Here is a 17,096-nt window from a genome sequence, read left to right on the forward strand (position 1 = left end):
AGGAAATTCTGACATGCTACAACATGGATGAACCTTGAAGACATGCTAAGGGACATAAGCCAATCAGAAAAGGACTTAGACTATACAATTCCATTCATATGAAATACTTACAGTAGTCAAATTTGTAGACAGAAAAGTAGAATGGTGGTTGCCAGGGTCTGGGGAGACAGAGAAATGGGGGAATTATTGTTTAATGGGTACAGAGTTTCAGTTTTGCAAGATGAAGGAAGCTCTGGAGATGGATGGTGGTGTTGGCTGCACAACATTGTGAATGTACTTAATGTCACTGAATTGCACACTTAAAAAAGGTTAAAATGGTGAAAAAACCAAAAAGCAAAACTCACTGGGTTGAACAAAATAAGCAGGTTGTGGAGGAATCTATATTGTATGATATCATTTATATTAATATAAAGTTTTACAATCTATAAAAATAGTTTATATGTATCATAAATATAAAAACATTAATAAGTAAATATAGAATAGTGGTTTAATCCAAAGAAGGAAGACATAAAGAAACTTGAACTGGGGAGGGAGTGCACAGGGAACCTCAATCAGGTCTGTAATATTTTCTTTCTTTAAAAAATCTATAGTAAGATGGTAAGATATTGGGTTTGGCAGATCTGGGTAGTGGTACATAGGTGTTTGTAATGCCATTCTTTAGACTATTCTGTGTGCTGAAAAAAATTTCATCATTTTCCCAAAAGAGAGTGACTTATGGAGTTAGAAGAAATCTTCAAAAAGCCCAATTTTTAGTTAATGCTGGTCTTTATTCTCTCAGCTCATTTTTCTAACTCACTTCTTCTTCTTTTTTTTTTTTTTTTTGTGAGGAAGATCAGCCCTGAGCTAACATCCATGCATGCCAGTTCTCCTCTTTTTGCTGAGGAAGACCGGCTCTGAGCTAACATCTATTGCCGATCCTCCTCCTTTTTGTCCCCCAAAGCCCCAGCAGATAGTTGTATGTCACGGTTGCGCATCCTTCTAGTTGCTGTATGTGGGACGTGGCCTCAGCATGGCCGGAGAAGCGGTGCATCAGTGTGCGCCCGGGATCTGAATCTGGGCTGCCAGGAGCGGAGCACGCGCACTTAACCGCTAAGCCATTGGGCTGGCCCCTCTAACTCACTTCTTAGATGTTTTTCTCTGAGTATTTTCTCTGTTCTCATCCTGACGATCTTCTTTCCTTCCCTCCTTCTGCCTGGGTTGTGTTGGATACTGGGCCAAATTACTTACCCTTTAGTCCTAGGTAGGCTCAGATTGTTGGGTCGCTTTGTTTTCTGGACTCCAGATGTTCCAAAATGATCTTGAAGATTCTTCTTCTTTGGAGATTTTTATAATAAACTTGTTTCTGGAATCTCTACTTTCTGGAAGTCCTGCTCTTTGCTGTTTCATATCTCTGAAGCATATTCAGGTTTCTAATTCTGTTGTTGGAATACTATAATCAACACGCAATTTATAAATCAGCGGCCATGGGATGTATGTGTGAGTGTGTGTTAGAGTTGGGTGGAACGATTGAAATCTATCTGCCCTAACTCATTAGGTGTCTCTAACATTTCTCTCTCTTTCTCAAAGCCTGTGCCCTTTACAGGTCACTCTTTCTCTCCAAATGGGAATATGTAATCTTTCAGAATCCTATCAATATACTTTTGTAATATCAAACATTCATAAACATAACTTATAGAAAAACAAAGGGAGTCAAATGGGCCTTAAGTAAATTGTTTAACTTCTAGATCTAATTTTTCATTTCTAACATATGGTAATACGTACTCAATCAACTTCACTGGATTCTTACAAAGACAATTTTAAGTTCTGTAGACAAAAGCACTTTGGAAGTTTTGTAGTACTACACACATATAATGCACATTTCTTAAATGAACTCGAACATGTAAAATTGGCAGACTGTTAATCTTATGCATAGGCCTCTATGATAGTATTTCCCAAAATGTGATCTTCAGAGCGTTGGCTCCTGGAAATATTAATAGGTGTTATGTGAAAAGTGCCTCTATGAATAAAACACTGGGAAAACACTGACTTAAGTAAAGTTAGGCTTCTAGACTTTTGTACTCTGTCTTTTGAGAGTATTTAATAGACAAATGTACTTTGTGAACTAAAGGAGAGATTATACAAACTAAGGAATACCCTTTTTTTGGGAGGATTTGTGGTCCTTAGAATACACTTTGGGAAATATAACTCAAGATGTATTTTATTGCTCTCAGTCTTCTAGTTTCATTTTCTAAACTATGATTTTGGTTTTTGTAATTCCTTTGATCTTCATTAGTAGTAATATTGAATTAAAACCAAATTTGTTATTTTTTTTACTAGTGTTATAGAAATAATTACTTAAATAGGAAAATAAATAATTCATTACAACTTTAACTTTTACAAGTGACGGTATTTTAGATTATTTTCTTGTTCCAAAAGGGCTTCTAAGCTACCTAAAAATAAAGTAAATTTGTTTTTAAAAGCTCGTTACACCTATGTGCTTTTATTAGAAGACTTGCCTTTAGATATGGCCTAAGATGATGAAATCTAAAACACTGTCCTGAGACTGTCTCTAGTTACTGAACACTGAATCATTTGACATCTCAAAATCTATGTTGTGGGCCGGCCCCGTGGCTTAGCTGTTAAGTGCGCGCGCTCCGCTACTGGCGGCTGGGGTTCAGATCCCAGGCGCGCACTGACGCACTGCTTCTCTGGCCGTGCTGAGGCCGCGTCCCACATACAGCAACTAGAAGGATGTGCAACTATGACATACAACTATCTACTGGGGCTTTGGGGAGAAAAAAAATTAAGGATGAGGATTGGCAATAGATGTTAGCTCAGAGCTGGTCTTCCTCAGCAAAAAGAGGAGGATTAGCATGGATGTTGGCTCAGGGCTGATCATCCTCAAAAAAAAAAAAATCTATGTTGATATATGTCAATTTTGAGGCTATGTTGAAATGATATACAGTTTTCTCTAACCATTTTTCTTCCCAGTGTCTTTATATAGCTCATGAATTATTTAGGTTAGTCACTTTTTTGTCTAGGTTTTTGAAACTGAAATTATTCTCCTTTACATGAAATGAAAACTATTCTTTTGAAATATCAAATCATTAAAGTGATTTAAATATTTTATTTTGATGATTCTGTTTTAGGCATTCTTTCACTGAATATTATATATTCTATTTAATTTTGTATACGTGCGTGTAAAATTTGATTTAGTGATTTAACTTTCTAATAGGTTTACCCAATATTGATATTCATGTATTTTACTGTATGAACTTTGATTTATTTAATAAAGATATGTTGTTGAAATTTTTCTCCAGTATAAAGTATTCCTGATTTCTTTCCTTTCATTTCCTTTATTCTCATACACTTAGATATATTTGTGAGAATTTTAGACAGAAGATATTTTTATTTCGGGAATAATGCTATTTGAGTAACAGAACTAAATTGTAGGTCATGGAAAATTAATGAAAGGCTTCCTAATTTTAAGTACTGTATCTTTAATTTGGCCAATGATTGTTTTATCATATTTGTCTTATTCTTTTATTTCATTTTCTGCTTTGCTGTTTTCTGTATTCTAGCTTGTGATGAATGGAAAATATTACCTAAACCAAATCTTCATAGAGATGTCAACAGATTTGGACACTCTGCAGTTGTCATTAATGGGTAAAAGAAATACATTTATCAGTCATACTATCCACATATTCTGTTATTCTTTTAAAAAATTATTGTTTATACTTAATGACATCGGATTTTATGTATCCCTACTCTACTGTGGAATACATTTTGGTTCATTAACCATATCCGTCATTTTTTGTTTAAATATATTTAAGGGGCAGGGGAATAGTCAGAGGAAAGGTGCTGAGATAAAACTTCAGATACTTGAAGAAAATCTTCCCGCTTTCTTTCCTTTTTCCATAGATCAGATAATGAATGACCTCCTGAAAAAAGATCAAACTGAAATGATAGAAAGGCTAGGCCCATATTTCTGTGAACGAGAGCAAGGAAAGTGAGAAGAATTAGATTCTCATTTTAATTCTGTCATTAACTAAATGCATAATTTCTGACAATTCTCTTAACCTCTCTGGACTTTCATAAACTTATATGCATTGGGAACTTGGACTGAAAGATCATTAAGTTACCTTCTTCCTTTAAGTTACTATGGTTTTTCTATTTCTATAGCAAAAATTTGGTAATGTGGACCAAGTGACAGTAAACAATATGCTAGCTCATTAATTAGCTTAAAATTTGTAATTCATAATGACATTTTTATAAGTTTATTCTATTACCACCTTATTCTAATTAGGTAATAATTCTCCAATATGATACTCAAAGCAGGTACAAGTTCACCACAATGAAAATACTACTGACATCAGTTGGCTTTCAAAATAGTAGTAAATGAAATTCAGAGGGTAAACATAAAACCTCTAGGCTTCTCTTTGATCAATTTGTGTTTGGTTAATTTTTATTTTACTTCTTTTAAATAATAAAAAATATTACTGAAGCATTTTCTGATCTTTTCTATTGTATTAATAATATTTTTAGAAATAAAAATTATACTCTTTTGATTAATTCAGTAATTATCTGGGCTTTTCTTTCCAAATTGAAAATTTTAAAATATTTTTCATTATTTTACTCTTGGTCTTTTTATTTTATAAAAGCATAGTAAAACACTGTAAGAAGAATTCTGTATTTAATATCTAAATTCTATGTCTATATTCAAAAGTTGTAATTCTAGATAGCAAATCTAAAGTATATCTTATTATGTATAGCTAGTGTTTATTTCTAAAATAATTGTTTCCTACTTTGATAAAATAATGTAAAATGTAAATTTAAATTTATTTTTAAAACTAATTTTTTAGACAGAGACTCTTTTTTAATGTTGTTTCTTTAAGATTCTTATCTTGTTTCTAATAGGTCCATGTATATATTTGGAGGATTTTCTAGTGTGCTCCTTAATGATATTCTTGTATACAAGCCTCCAAATTGCAAGGCTTTCAGAGATGAAGAACTTTGTAAAAATGCTGGTCCAGGGATAAAATGTATTTGGAATAAAAATCACTGTGAATCTTGGGAATCTGGGAATATTAATAATACTCTTAGAGCAAAGTGCCCTCCTAAAACAGGTATAGTTTTATTTTCTTTTCCTTCTCTCTGGCGCAAAACTTCTATACTTGGCTAGAAGTAGAAATACATTTTGCTTATAAGAATTACCTTAGTAGCTTTCAGAAATTAAAAACTCATAATCCTCTAATTAGGAATTGTGTGTTTGAACTGAGCAGTGATTAATAATTTAATATCTTTATTAGCTTTTTTTAGTCTTTTTTGAATTCTGTATGTAATATTATATAATAATATTTTATATGTAACATGGTCATATATATATGTGAATTATTTTCTGATATAAGTAAAAAATGCTTTCAAATACATCCTTTCTAAGAAATACTGTGTTCTTCAAAGTTCTTCACTTTAAAGTGTTCTTCAAACAAATAAAGTGAAGTAATTTATTCTACATTTGGTAGTTTTTTTCCTTCCTGAATTATTGCCAAACCAGACCATAAAGTTAAAAAATTTTCTATAATTTTGATGACTAATGTTCTAGTTTAATATTTCTTATAAAATATTGAATAAATAAATCTAATTTATAAAAAGTTGCTAGTAAATATTTATGAATGAATGATTTGGATAAAAATTATTCAGTTTTTTAAATAGGTGGGGCTTTTATCCATTTTTGATGCTACAATTAACAAATGTATTTTCAAGTTTTGCTAATCTATAATAACTCAGATGTCTCTAAATATCTTTATGAAGAATGATAAACAGTATTTGTTATGATGTTTTCTTTTAGATGTATAGTAATACATTTGTTTAGTAAAATACCTATAAGTCTTTTTCCCCTTCCATAATGTGTAAATTTTAAATGGCTGTAGGATCCTAAGGTTGAATAAGTGAGATGAGGGTAGAAGGTATCTAAAACCCTGTTAAACTACAATTAAACTACAAAGTTGACTTCATATTGAGGAAGTTATTTTGATACTCATGGTCAAATTTATGGTTTAAAAATGTCTTAGTGATTCTTAAACAGATTTAAAAATGTGTGAATCAAGAAGTGTGACATTTTCTTTTTCGTCCTGATGTGTTCTATCTCCCATTGGTATTACAGCTACTTCTGATGACAGATGTTACAGATATGCAGATTGTGCCAGCTGTACTGCCAATACAAATGGGTGCCAATGGTGCGATGACAAGAAATGCATTTCAGCAAACAGTAACTGCAGTATGGTTAGTATTTATGGGTAAATGATGATGTAGTTAACATTGCTGCTTTATAATCATTAGCTTACCATTTAATAGCACTGCACAAAATAGCACTTCACACATCAAGACGTTTAGAAAATATGTAGGGAATCGCTTACTTCTTGGTACATTGTAAATTTAGTCTGTAGTTTGTGGCTCAAATTTGTCAGTCTAAATTCCATTTTGAATCTAGTAACTTTTACTTCTTTTCATGAGTGAGACTGGGAAAATTCTTTCAAAACTGATTTTAAAAAAAAGACTGTAATTGTAAACATTGTCTTCTGTGCTGATGGAAACAGGATTATATAGGCAAGTATTGAAATCATTTCTGTAGGATTCTTGTCAGACATGCATTAATAGTGATGTGGTCTAGTGTTTTGTTTAAATACTTTGTGTGTAAGTTCAACCTGGGGGATTGACAGTGGTAGTTTTCCTTTTCTCTGTCTTGAGATCAGTGGTTCTCAACTGGAGCCAATTTTGTGCTCCAAAAGACATTTGGCAATGGGTGTAGACATTTTTGGTTGTCACAGCAGTGGGGCTGCTACTGGCATCTAGGAGGTAGAGGCCAGGGGTGCTGCTAAATACCCTACAATGCATGAACAGCCTCTCACAAAAAATAATTATGTGGTTCAAATGTCAATGGTGATGAGATTGAGAAACTCTACTTTAGGTAGACTATTGAAAGAATTATAAAATTAATACTTATGGTAGATGAAATGGAATTAGCAGCAAAAATTAACCTTTGAAATGAGTAGTGTCAAAATGTCCCATATTTTTTAGAAGATGTCAACAAATTGAAAGAAAAATTTTAAAAAGTATTAAAAAGCATATTTAGTAGGATTAAAGATTCTTTTATTGGGCTATAGCTTAAAAAACCAAATAGTGTTCATCTGGATTTCCAACTAAATGTAATACATGTTATTTTTTCTTTTTCTGAATTTTTATTAATCAACCAAAGTATCCACTTATTTTTTAAGATACCAGGCAGCGGTGAAAAGTAAAGAAAAGGGAGTTTGAAAACTATAAAAATTTTTTATTGTATCATCTAAAAATTTTCTCCGGTAACCAGTTATATCTCAAAATATTTGTTGTATGATTCTATTCTAAAATGATACTCAAAACTTAAAACGGAGGAAAATTTTCAGTTTATTGACTCATAAGATTGAACTCTTTTGCTTTCATACATATTATGTTGGTATATACTTTCCAGTGATATAAGTCGCTTTAATAACAATATATACTTCAATTTTATTTGAGTTTTAATGTTAGTATGACATGATTCTGCTTTGAAAATTTGAATTACTTTTTTGTATTTGCATTGATATTCATATAATGGGAGTTATTTTAGTGAGTAATGTGGAAATAGGAGTTAAGTAAGATAAAGCATGGGAATAAGGGACTAAAATGGAGAATGTTATTAGATAAAAATTGCAAGCAGATTTTATTTAAAGCTTTGTTGGATAACTCTGAGTTAATTTGTGTTTAGACGTTTACACGAAATGAAAATACGCATATCTCAAAAATTGTGTTATATAAATTGCTGTCAGGTATTCATTTTATAAAATGGCTTTTTGCTTTATATTTTATTTTTGATGATGTGTTAACAAGGAAAGCACTAGGTGAGATAGTATAAGTGAGCAGATGGTACTCACTTGTAATTTAGACTTTGAAGTAATGTGTCTTTTAGACAGTTTTATCAGAATGTCTGGTGATTAAGCTAAAACAAATGCTAATGGATACAGAAAGATCTATGAGATTTTAGTGCAAATGATGTCCATGGATATCCTATTTCATTATTTAGTCATATTTACTGCAAGTTGCATATTTTGTGCTCTACTAGCTCAAATAACCTGCTTACTTCTCACAGATTTTCATTTTAAATTTACATCTAAATATATTAGAGTGAAGATCAGTAGTGTAATGGTTACTCTTCATAGTCTGTATACTAACGTACATCTGGTTCATTAGGCCAAAAAATGCTAGCCATGTTTCAGAATAGCAGTCAGCTTTCTTCCATCATTGATTCAGTTAGCCCTGTGTGTGACTGAAATATAATTTCATCTGTTGTACTGGTTCAGTATCAATAAATGACTATACTCTTCTTAATGAGGAGCAGCAGAGTTATTTGGATGGTGACTCTAATGATGCTGTTGGTATTCTAAAGACTGGCATTGAGCTGCTATTCTTTCTCTTAATCTAGCGTGTTGTTTAGCCCTTCTCTTGTCATTTTTATAGGTTATTCTCTTTATCAGATGATTCAAGTAAATTTGCAGTTAGCTGGCAAATGTTTGGAACTGTACTCTAAAGATCATATAGAATAATACTAAGATTTATATGCTATATGAAAACAAAATCTATGAATCAGAAAAAATAACAGGAAGTTTCTATCTTCCCAGTGAAAATGTGGTGGTTGAATAAGAGTCACAAAATAATTTGAGATTTAAAAAAAAAGTATCTTCTGTGATTTTTTAGAATGAATAAAGGTAAACACTAGGATCTATGTACTTTTTATCTGTCATCTTATAGTGTATGTAATTTGCCCTAAAGAAATTAACATCTTTGGAATGGAGGTGACTGCAATGTAGTTTATGTAAGACAGTATAGTAGTTTATAAATAAATATTTGGTGAGTGACTGTTAAAGTATTTAAGAGGATAAAAATTTCAATTTTATACGTCTGATAGTTATAACCAAATTTTAATGACTGAAAAGAAATATTTAGCTCCCTTATGTGAGAAAGCCTGAGGTGAGCATTTATACCTATAGAAAAAAAGAATGAAGCAAGGCTCAGGGTGCAACATTAAGTCCTTTGTGGTTTTTTCTCGAAGAAGAGTCACAGGAGAGTTTAACTTTTTCAGGTTCACAGATCAAAATTTAACTTTTTAAGATCAAAATTTAACTTTTTCAGGTTCTTTGCAAGCTAAGTAAAGGAAATGTGACAAACACATACATGAGAAACATGAATTAACCAAAACCATTATTTAGTGTCCATGGAAGTAAAATTAGTTTGAATTATTAAGAAAATAATTTATCTTTTTAGATTGTATTGGATTTTGATAAAGCATCTCTTTAATTTTTTGTATTTATCATTTCTACTTAATGCCAGGGGTTTGCACGATAGTTTTCTTATGACTAGAATTCTTTCATGTGATCATTAAGAGACATGACTGTGCATTGGCTTTATTTATTGAATTGGAAGCCTGTTATCAGATTCAATAGAAAAGGTTTTTATTAGGTGGTTTCTGTTTCAAATTGTATAATTTGTGCTTTTTTTTCAATAAGCACACATTCCAATTCCAAGAAGTATAATTTAACTAAAGAAATGAATAAGATTCTGATTCAGTAGAACTTGATTTGGGGTTAGAAATCTGTATTCTATAATTCACCAGGTGATTTATGTATACGCTGAAATTTAAGAATCATTGCCGTACAAAGGTGAAAAGTAACATGCTTTATCTTTTAACTTTCTAGTCTGTGAAAAACTACACCAAATGTCATGTGAGAAATGAGCAGATCTGTAACAAACTTACCAGCTGTAAAAGCTGTTCACTAAACTTGAATTGCCAGTGGGATCAGCGACAACAGGAATGCCAAGCTTTACCAGGTAAAGATTTTGATTTGGTAAATGAGTTTTATAGTCCACAAATGAATGCCATCATAGTAAAGAGTCTTTAGTAAGAACATTCCCTTTTATAAAATTAAATCAAAAGCAAATAAACAAAAATATTGGAGTAATAATAGTATTGTTTCTACAAGACAAGTTTGATGTTTGCTTCCAATTCTTTTAAGATGTTCAAGGTTTGTTATATTTATTATCCTATTGATTTGATCGGAATCCTTTTCAATTTTAAAAAATTATGTCTTAAAAACATAGAAAATAATAAGCACTCAGACTAATATCCAGGTTTAACAAATGTTAACATTTTGTCGTATTTAATTTGTTTTTTAGTGCCCTTTATTTTTTAAATTCCAGGAACTATTTTTACTGACTGACTGCCTTTTTATTATAAATTGTAACATTTACAATAAATATTACATGATTTAGTGAGAAACTAAGTTGTGCCAACCAGAGCAAAGTTCATTTTAAAAAGCAATTTTAATTTGGTTTTTACAGTTAACATTCTTCTTAGTAGACCCTAAGTACTCTTCCTTTTAAATATAAAGGAAAAAAAATCAGAAAATCAAAAGGTAATGTAGAGATTTAACTAGTTCCATCTTATTGTTATACAGATAATCTGAGACGTGTACTGGTTAAGTGACTTGCTCAAAATTGCATGGCTTGTAAATGGCAGGCATAACTATTAACTGTGTGTTTTATCTCTGTTCTCTGGGCGTTTTTGCCTCTCTCTATCCCATGGTTTTTTGTTTGCTTTTTAATTTTTTCATAGAAAAATTTCTGAACCTATGTAACTATAAAAAGTATTGGGAAATTCCATCACAAGATTTATGTCTTTCTTACAAGTTCATGTAATAAAATAAAAATTAGATTGCCTTTAAAAGTATCATTGAGGTATTTCATTCGCATTTTCAATTTTGTATATATACTGACCTTTAAAGCTTTTAAATAGTGATATATGCATATGTGTTCACTATGAGAAAATTAGAGAATATTAGTGCAGTAGGCAGGATTTGAGGAGCAATACTGAGATGACACTAAACTTGAAAGTAATATTGATTTCTAAATGTTAAACTCTAAAATCAACATATAGGACTGTAAAAGTACTTACAAAGTGTCTTTAAAAGAGAGAGTAGGGCAGGCCCCGTGGCATAGCGATTAAGTGCGCGTGCTCCGCTGCTGGTGGCCCTGGTTTGGATCCCGGGTGCGCGCCTCTGCACCGCTTGTCTGGCCATGCTGTGGCGGTGTCCCCCATAAAGTGGAGGAAGATGGGCACGGATGTCAGCTCAGGGCCAGTCTTTCTCATCAGAAAGAGGAGGATTGGTGACAGATGTTAGCTCAGGGCTGATCTTCCTCACACACACACACACACACACAAAAAGACAGAGTAAATTCTGGACCAAAATAAGATTTGACTGAAGGAATGTATATGTTTAAAGAAAGATTGCATCAATAAGAAGGGAATTTGGTTGCCAGTGGAAGTCTGGAAAAATAATAGCAAAGTTATATTTGGTAGTATTCATCTATCATTGCCCAGGAAAAAATGCTGGTTTGGTATAAGGGCTTCACTTGACCAGGCTATTATTTTGGAGAATAATGAATACAATACAATAAGTACAATAAAACATTGTATTATACACTAACTTCCCTTGTTCTCTGTTCATATTTACTAAGCAACCAACTGCGTATACATAATTTGGTTTCCATTCAGCTTGTTTTAAGGAAGTGATTGCTCTAAATGGAGGGTGCAGTCTACAGAGCAATTGCACTTTTCCATGAAAATTTGTGAATTGCATTTTTTTATTGCTCTCATATAAACTTGGCAATTTGAATTTATCTCACTGAACTTATTTAAAAATTAACTGCTGTCCTTGTAACTCTAAAGCTGAGTTGATGCTCAATACTACAAAAGCCTAAAACATCAAAACATTTGGTTCAGTGGTGTAATTTAGCGTGGTCTCAGAGGCCCACGTGTTTGTTTTCATTTGTATGATTTGTCAACCAGGTATTTTGTATCTCATTAAAAGAAAGGAGACAGGCAAAAATAATCTAAATCTTCCTTGACTCAGTAAGATAAGAAAAAGCCATAATTTAACAAACTTTTGCACTGTTTGCTTAAAGTGATTTGTTACTTTGGATTCCAGAAGACAAGGAACGTTGCTATATGTGTAGCCAGAAAACGAAAGCAAAGGTGTTTTAAACAATCTTATTAAATGATAATTACAGTTTATTGAGGGATTACTCTGTTCCAGGCACTATTCATGGTACCCAATTTAGTAGGACAGCAGTTATTAAAGAACAGCAGTCTGCTGTTCATGGACCCTTGCAGAGGGTCCAGGAGGTCAAAACTAATGATACTAAGATATTATTTGCTTTTTTAAAGATTTTTTTTATTTATTCAGTTTTTTCCCCCCAAAGCCCCAGTAGATAGTTGTATGTCATAGGTTCACATCCTTCTAGTTGCTGTACGTGGGACTCGGCCTCACGTTGGACGGAGAAGTGGTGCCTCCGGGCGCTCCCGGGATCCGAACCCGGGCCGCCAGCATCAGAGCGCGCGCACTTAACCGCTAAGCCACGGAGCCGGCCCTTATTTGCTTTTTTTAATTTTCATTCTGTCATGGGTTTACTATGGAGTTTTCCAAAGGCTAGGTGATATATGATTCCAGTAGATTGTAGAAGCAGATATGAGAATAAAGTTGTCTTATATTAAACCAACATTAAAGAGATTTGCAAAAATGTAAAACAGTGCCACTCTTTTCACTATTTTGTTTTTTGTTTTGGAGACTATAATTTTTAAAAAATAAAATATGCTATTTATTTTAAGTTGTAATGTTTTCCCCTCAACATTTTATTATGAAAATTTTCAAACATACAGAAAAATGGAAAGAATTGTAGAGAGGACACCCAATACCCACACCCTAGATTCTACAAAGAACATTTTGCTCTGCTTTATCCCTAATCTCTCTGTCTGTCCATCCCTCTGTTCATTCATCAATTCATCTTAATTTTTGATGCCAGGGGCGTAATTTGAACTGTCAGCTGCTCTCTCTTAGGGAGAGAATTTGATGGTACATCTCTTTTAGACCTGTGTATACCATAAAGGGGCAAGACATCCCCGAAGCTGGAAGAGTGTGTTTGTAATGAATTTTTAAATTATAATTTTAAATTAATAAATAAATATATTTTTAAATGATCGGTTTTAATTTTTAATATAGTCAAAAGCAATAGATATAAAATGCATAATGAAAGGATCTGTGGGGTCCTCAATAGTTTTTAAGAGACCAGGGGGTCTTAAGACCAAAACATTTGAGAAATTCTGTTTTAGAACAGTTCCCTGAAGTTTGCACTAATGCATCTAAGGCCTCAAGGACAAGGGGCACTGACATATTTAATGTGATAATGGAAACTAAAATGTAGTCAAACTTCATGGATCAGTGTGTTGATGAAACACTGCTTTGTTAGTTAGTGCACACTAGAGCATAACTTGATAATGTATTTATAAATCTGTGTTTTAGAAAATAGGTGCTGTTTTAAGTTCAATTTGGACTCTTAGGATAAACCACTATTACTGAATAGTATGTTTAAACTTTAGACCTGAATAACTGTGTAAAAATAAACATTAGAAAGCAAAGATTATGGCTTCTTTACTAAACATAAATGAAATGAGACTTCTCTCCCCGCAGTTATAATTAAAGAATCAAAGAACCCAACTTATATCAAAATAGTACACCTGGGCTATGGAAATTAGATTTGGAGGATAATTAGCTGCACTTGTAGAAATAACTTTGAAATTGCTTTTGTTTTGTGCTGGTTATTTTTCTATTAAAGTGGTCTTGTGTTATGTAAATTGGACCTTGGGACGTAAATATAGTAGTGATTTTACTTGTTGTGATACCATATGCCAAAACACTAGATTTATAGGAAAACCTAGCAAACAGTCAACATATTTTTACCTATGTTATAGAGCCATAGCTTATCTTACATTTAAGAATTAAAGAAAAAATTAGGATCTTCTGTTCTTATTCTCCACCAAACTATTAGACAAATTTTGTTTAGTATATTATATTGATATATTTAAATTTTTTATTGTTAAAAATTATTTAAACAAATATAGAAGTTGTATTAGAATTCTGAAATAATTAAAAGATACACATGCTTTTTGATAATCTAAATTGAGATATAATTTTTTTTTTGACTAGCTCATCTTTGTGGAGAAGGATGGAATCATATTGGGGATGCTTGTCTCAGAATAAATTCCAGTAGAGAAAGCTATGACAATGCAAAACTTTATTGCTATAATCTTAGTGGAAACCTTGCTTCATTAACAACCTCAAAAGAAGTAGAATTTGTTCTGGATGAAATACAGAAGTATACGCAACAGGTAACAGCTATACTTGTTTATATTATGGAAATATGCTGACTATCCTATAATTATTGGCTATGATTCATTCTTCTTGTTTTTTAATAAATTCTTTTCACTAAATCTTGAAAGTAAAAGTGGAACTGACTTCAAAAGTGAACTGGCAGAGGACTCATTCTGTATGTGTATTTGGCAAAGTTTTCTAAATTACTCATTCATGTTTTGCACAGTACACCACTGCATTATCTTACCAAGAAGTCAATTCATATACGTAAATACACTTAAAATACATATGCATATAATTTAAGAATCTACTTTGAAGCATAATTACTTTGTAACTTGAGATGTCCCTTATAATTTAAAACAGTAGACCAATACACTAGCTATATTTGCACCATTTTTTGTGATTGTGTGTGTGTATTGTGAGTTAGGTTTTTGAATTATACTATTTTTCTAGGTATGGATTTGCTTGAAATAATATAATAAAGGTTAGCAGGACTAAAACCGATTTTTAAAGTTTGTGGAATATATTGGAACATACAGCACTTGGAAATAGTTTCAATTTTCTGGACAGTTGTTTCATGGAAAATATTTCCATAGAAAATGGAATATTCCTTTGAAAACTGTGTCAAAATATCATTTTATAAGAAATTTCTAAGAGGAATTTACAGTTTTTTTCCCTAATAGTTCACCTGAGCACAGTTTATTTAAAAAAATTGACACTGTATTTTTCATATTGCCCACCCTTATTCACAGTTGAGACCTCGAAAATCTATTCATTTTCTATTCTTGGGATGGTAAAATATAGTCAACTCTGAAGAGTAGATTATGTAAGATATTTGGAAATAATTTACTAAATCCAGTTTTGAATACCTTATTTAGTTCATACGCTTACTTGAAATATACTAGCATAATGTAAACTGTCATGGCATCATAGCAGATTTTTGTATTTTGTTTCAAAAATAAAATTAGAACTCAAAATAGATCAGGTAAGTGGTAAGGCTAAACAATAACAAGTGCCTTAAAATCTGAGATTTGTATTAGATTTGGCCTGGGGTTTAAGATAAATACACACACACACACACACACACACATACATAGACACCCTTTGGTAAGTAATATACAAAGTGGCACAGTTTCTGTACATCCAGTGAAGGATGGACCAATATTCATTCATTTAGAACACATTTATTGAGCACCTTCAGTGTACTTGGCAATCTACTGCTTGCTGAGAATAGAGATCAAAGGACAATCACTGTTTTCAAAGAAAGACAAACACAATTATACTGAAGCGTGATAACTGCAATAATAGATACACACAGGGTGATCTACGAAGATAGAGAGTGGATATCTAGCCAGTAATGTGGACTTAAGGAGTTTCCTGGAATAATGCCCTAGCTAACTTTTGCAGGTTGAGTTGGCCAGCACATAAAGATATTTGTAAGGAGGCCATAGAAGCACCTATGTTTTTTTTCCCTTAAGTTGTCTTGTTTGAGAGCTACTAGCCTTATGGCTGGAGGATAAGATGCATGTGGTGTCATGTAGAGACCTACTGATTTTTCCACATTTGGAAAAATGTGAGAGGGTGTATTTGTAAAGTTTTATTTTTAACCATATGGAGCATACACATAAGTTAGGATCTGTTTATATTCTTGTGATACCAGGAGCTTCATTTCTTTAATTACAAAATTGAGGGACAGTTACCAAAGAACATTTGAAAGTAAGTTCTAGTGAATATGTATCACTTATAAAGAGCTTATTATTGGTAGATCCACATTCTTTGAGTTATAGAAAGTACTAGTGTTTGGCATTAAAGCTCTATTGCTTTTATCCTTGTTTAAAATATATTATTTTTAGTTCTTGCACTATAACTTTGAAATGTGCTATTTTAGAAGTTGCATATTTCAAGATTTCTTGTGTTAGTTGCTCTTTTTTTCTTGCTTATTATTATAAGTCATCAAGATTGGACTAACAATTATTTTGGATGTGTGATGAACTTAGATTCGGTAGTCTGTGGACTAGCATGCCCTATAAATTAAGAATGTTTTGTTTCATTAGAAAGCTGAGCTTTAGCAAAATTTCAAAGGTTGAGACTTCTGCAAGGCAATGTTCCATTAAGCCTGTCTTTATAGAAAATGAATTATATTCTGAGTCATTGCAGTTGTGTAAATTTAAGATAACCCTTCCTTGGCAAATAAAGATCGACAAATTCATGCACTTTAAAGAGATACCCTGGATCAAATAATCATTTACTTATCGGAAATGGCTAATGAAATATTGCAATGATTTATGGTGTGCTGTAGTAAATTTTCATAATATAGTAATTTATCTTTCATTTTCAACTGCCTGTCTAGTTCATTTACTGGGTAATAGTTACTTTAAATGTTTTATCAGCTGCTTCATTTTTCTGTTCCTCCCCTCTTCCTCTCAGATTCTTATCATGTTGAGCTAGGAAGTAATATTTCATTTTAAATGACTTGTCTTTACTATAGATAGTTGGAAATATAGGCAGAGTTACTGTAATGTGAAGCACAATCATTAATCTGAAATATCTATGTTGGATTGACTTCTGCTGTCATTATCAAGAACTGTAAAAATGTTATAGCTTTTATGTTATCTAAATATCTTTCAGAATAGTGTATGAAATATGTGATGATCACAAGGCAAAGTAGCATGTGTATTTTTGTAATTACAAACATTATTTATTAAATACTATCTCCGTCTCAGGAATTGGATGATGGAAAATAACCATCTCTGTTCTAATGAACTTTGTTCAGCAAAACTTATTGACTACCTACTATGTATACAGTACTGTACTAGATGGTATGAGATCTATTGTCATAAT

The 17,096-nt window shown here is 32.1% G+C and overlaps 1 protein-coding gene across 4 annotated transcripts in view; it reads left to right on the top strand.

Annotated features, from left to right (window-relative positions):
* Positions 1-17,096, top strand: part of ATRNL1 (attractin like 1) — a 773,536-nt gene that overhangs the window by 150,129 nt on the left and 606,311 nt on the right. For all 4 annotated transcript variants that reach the window (XM_087432666.1, XM_087432665.1, XM_087432664.1 and 1 more), the window contains 5 exons: positions 3,561-3,645; positions 4,897-5,105; positions 6,143-6,261; positions 9,747-9,879; positions 14,091-14,272. In XM_087432666.1, coding sequence (XP_087288792.1) covers positions 3,561-3,645; positions 4,897-5,105; positions 6,143-6,261; positions 9,747-9,879; positions 14,091-14,272 — 728 coding nt within the window. The remainder of the gene's footprint in view (positions 1-3,560; positions 3,646-4,896; positions 5,106-6,142; positions 6,262-9,746; positions 9,880-14,090; positions 14,273-17,096) is intronic.

The sequence above is a fragment of the Ceratotherium simum genome, chromosome 6 (assembly GCF_057802395.1).
Source record: "Ceratotherium simum simum isolate JZ-2026a chromosome 6, ASM5780239v1, whole genome shotgun sequence".
Taxonomy (NCBI): domain Eukaryota; kingdom Metazoa; phylum Chordata; class Mammalia; order Perissodactyla; family Rhinocerotidae; genus Ceratotherium; species Ceratotherium simum.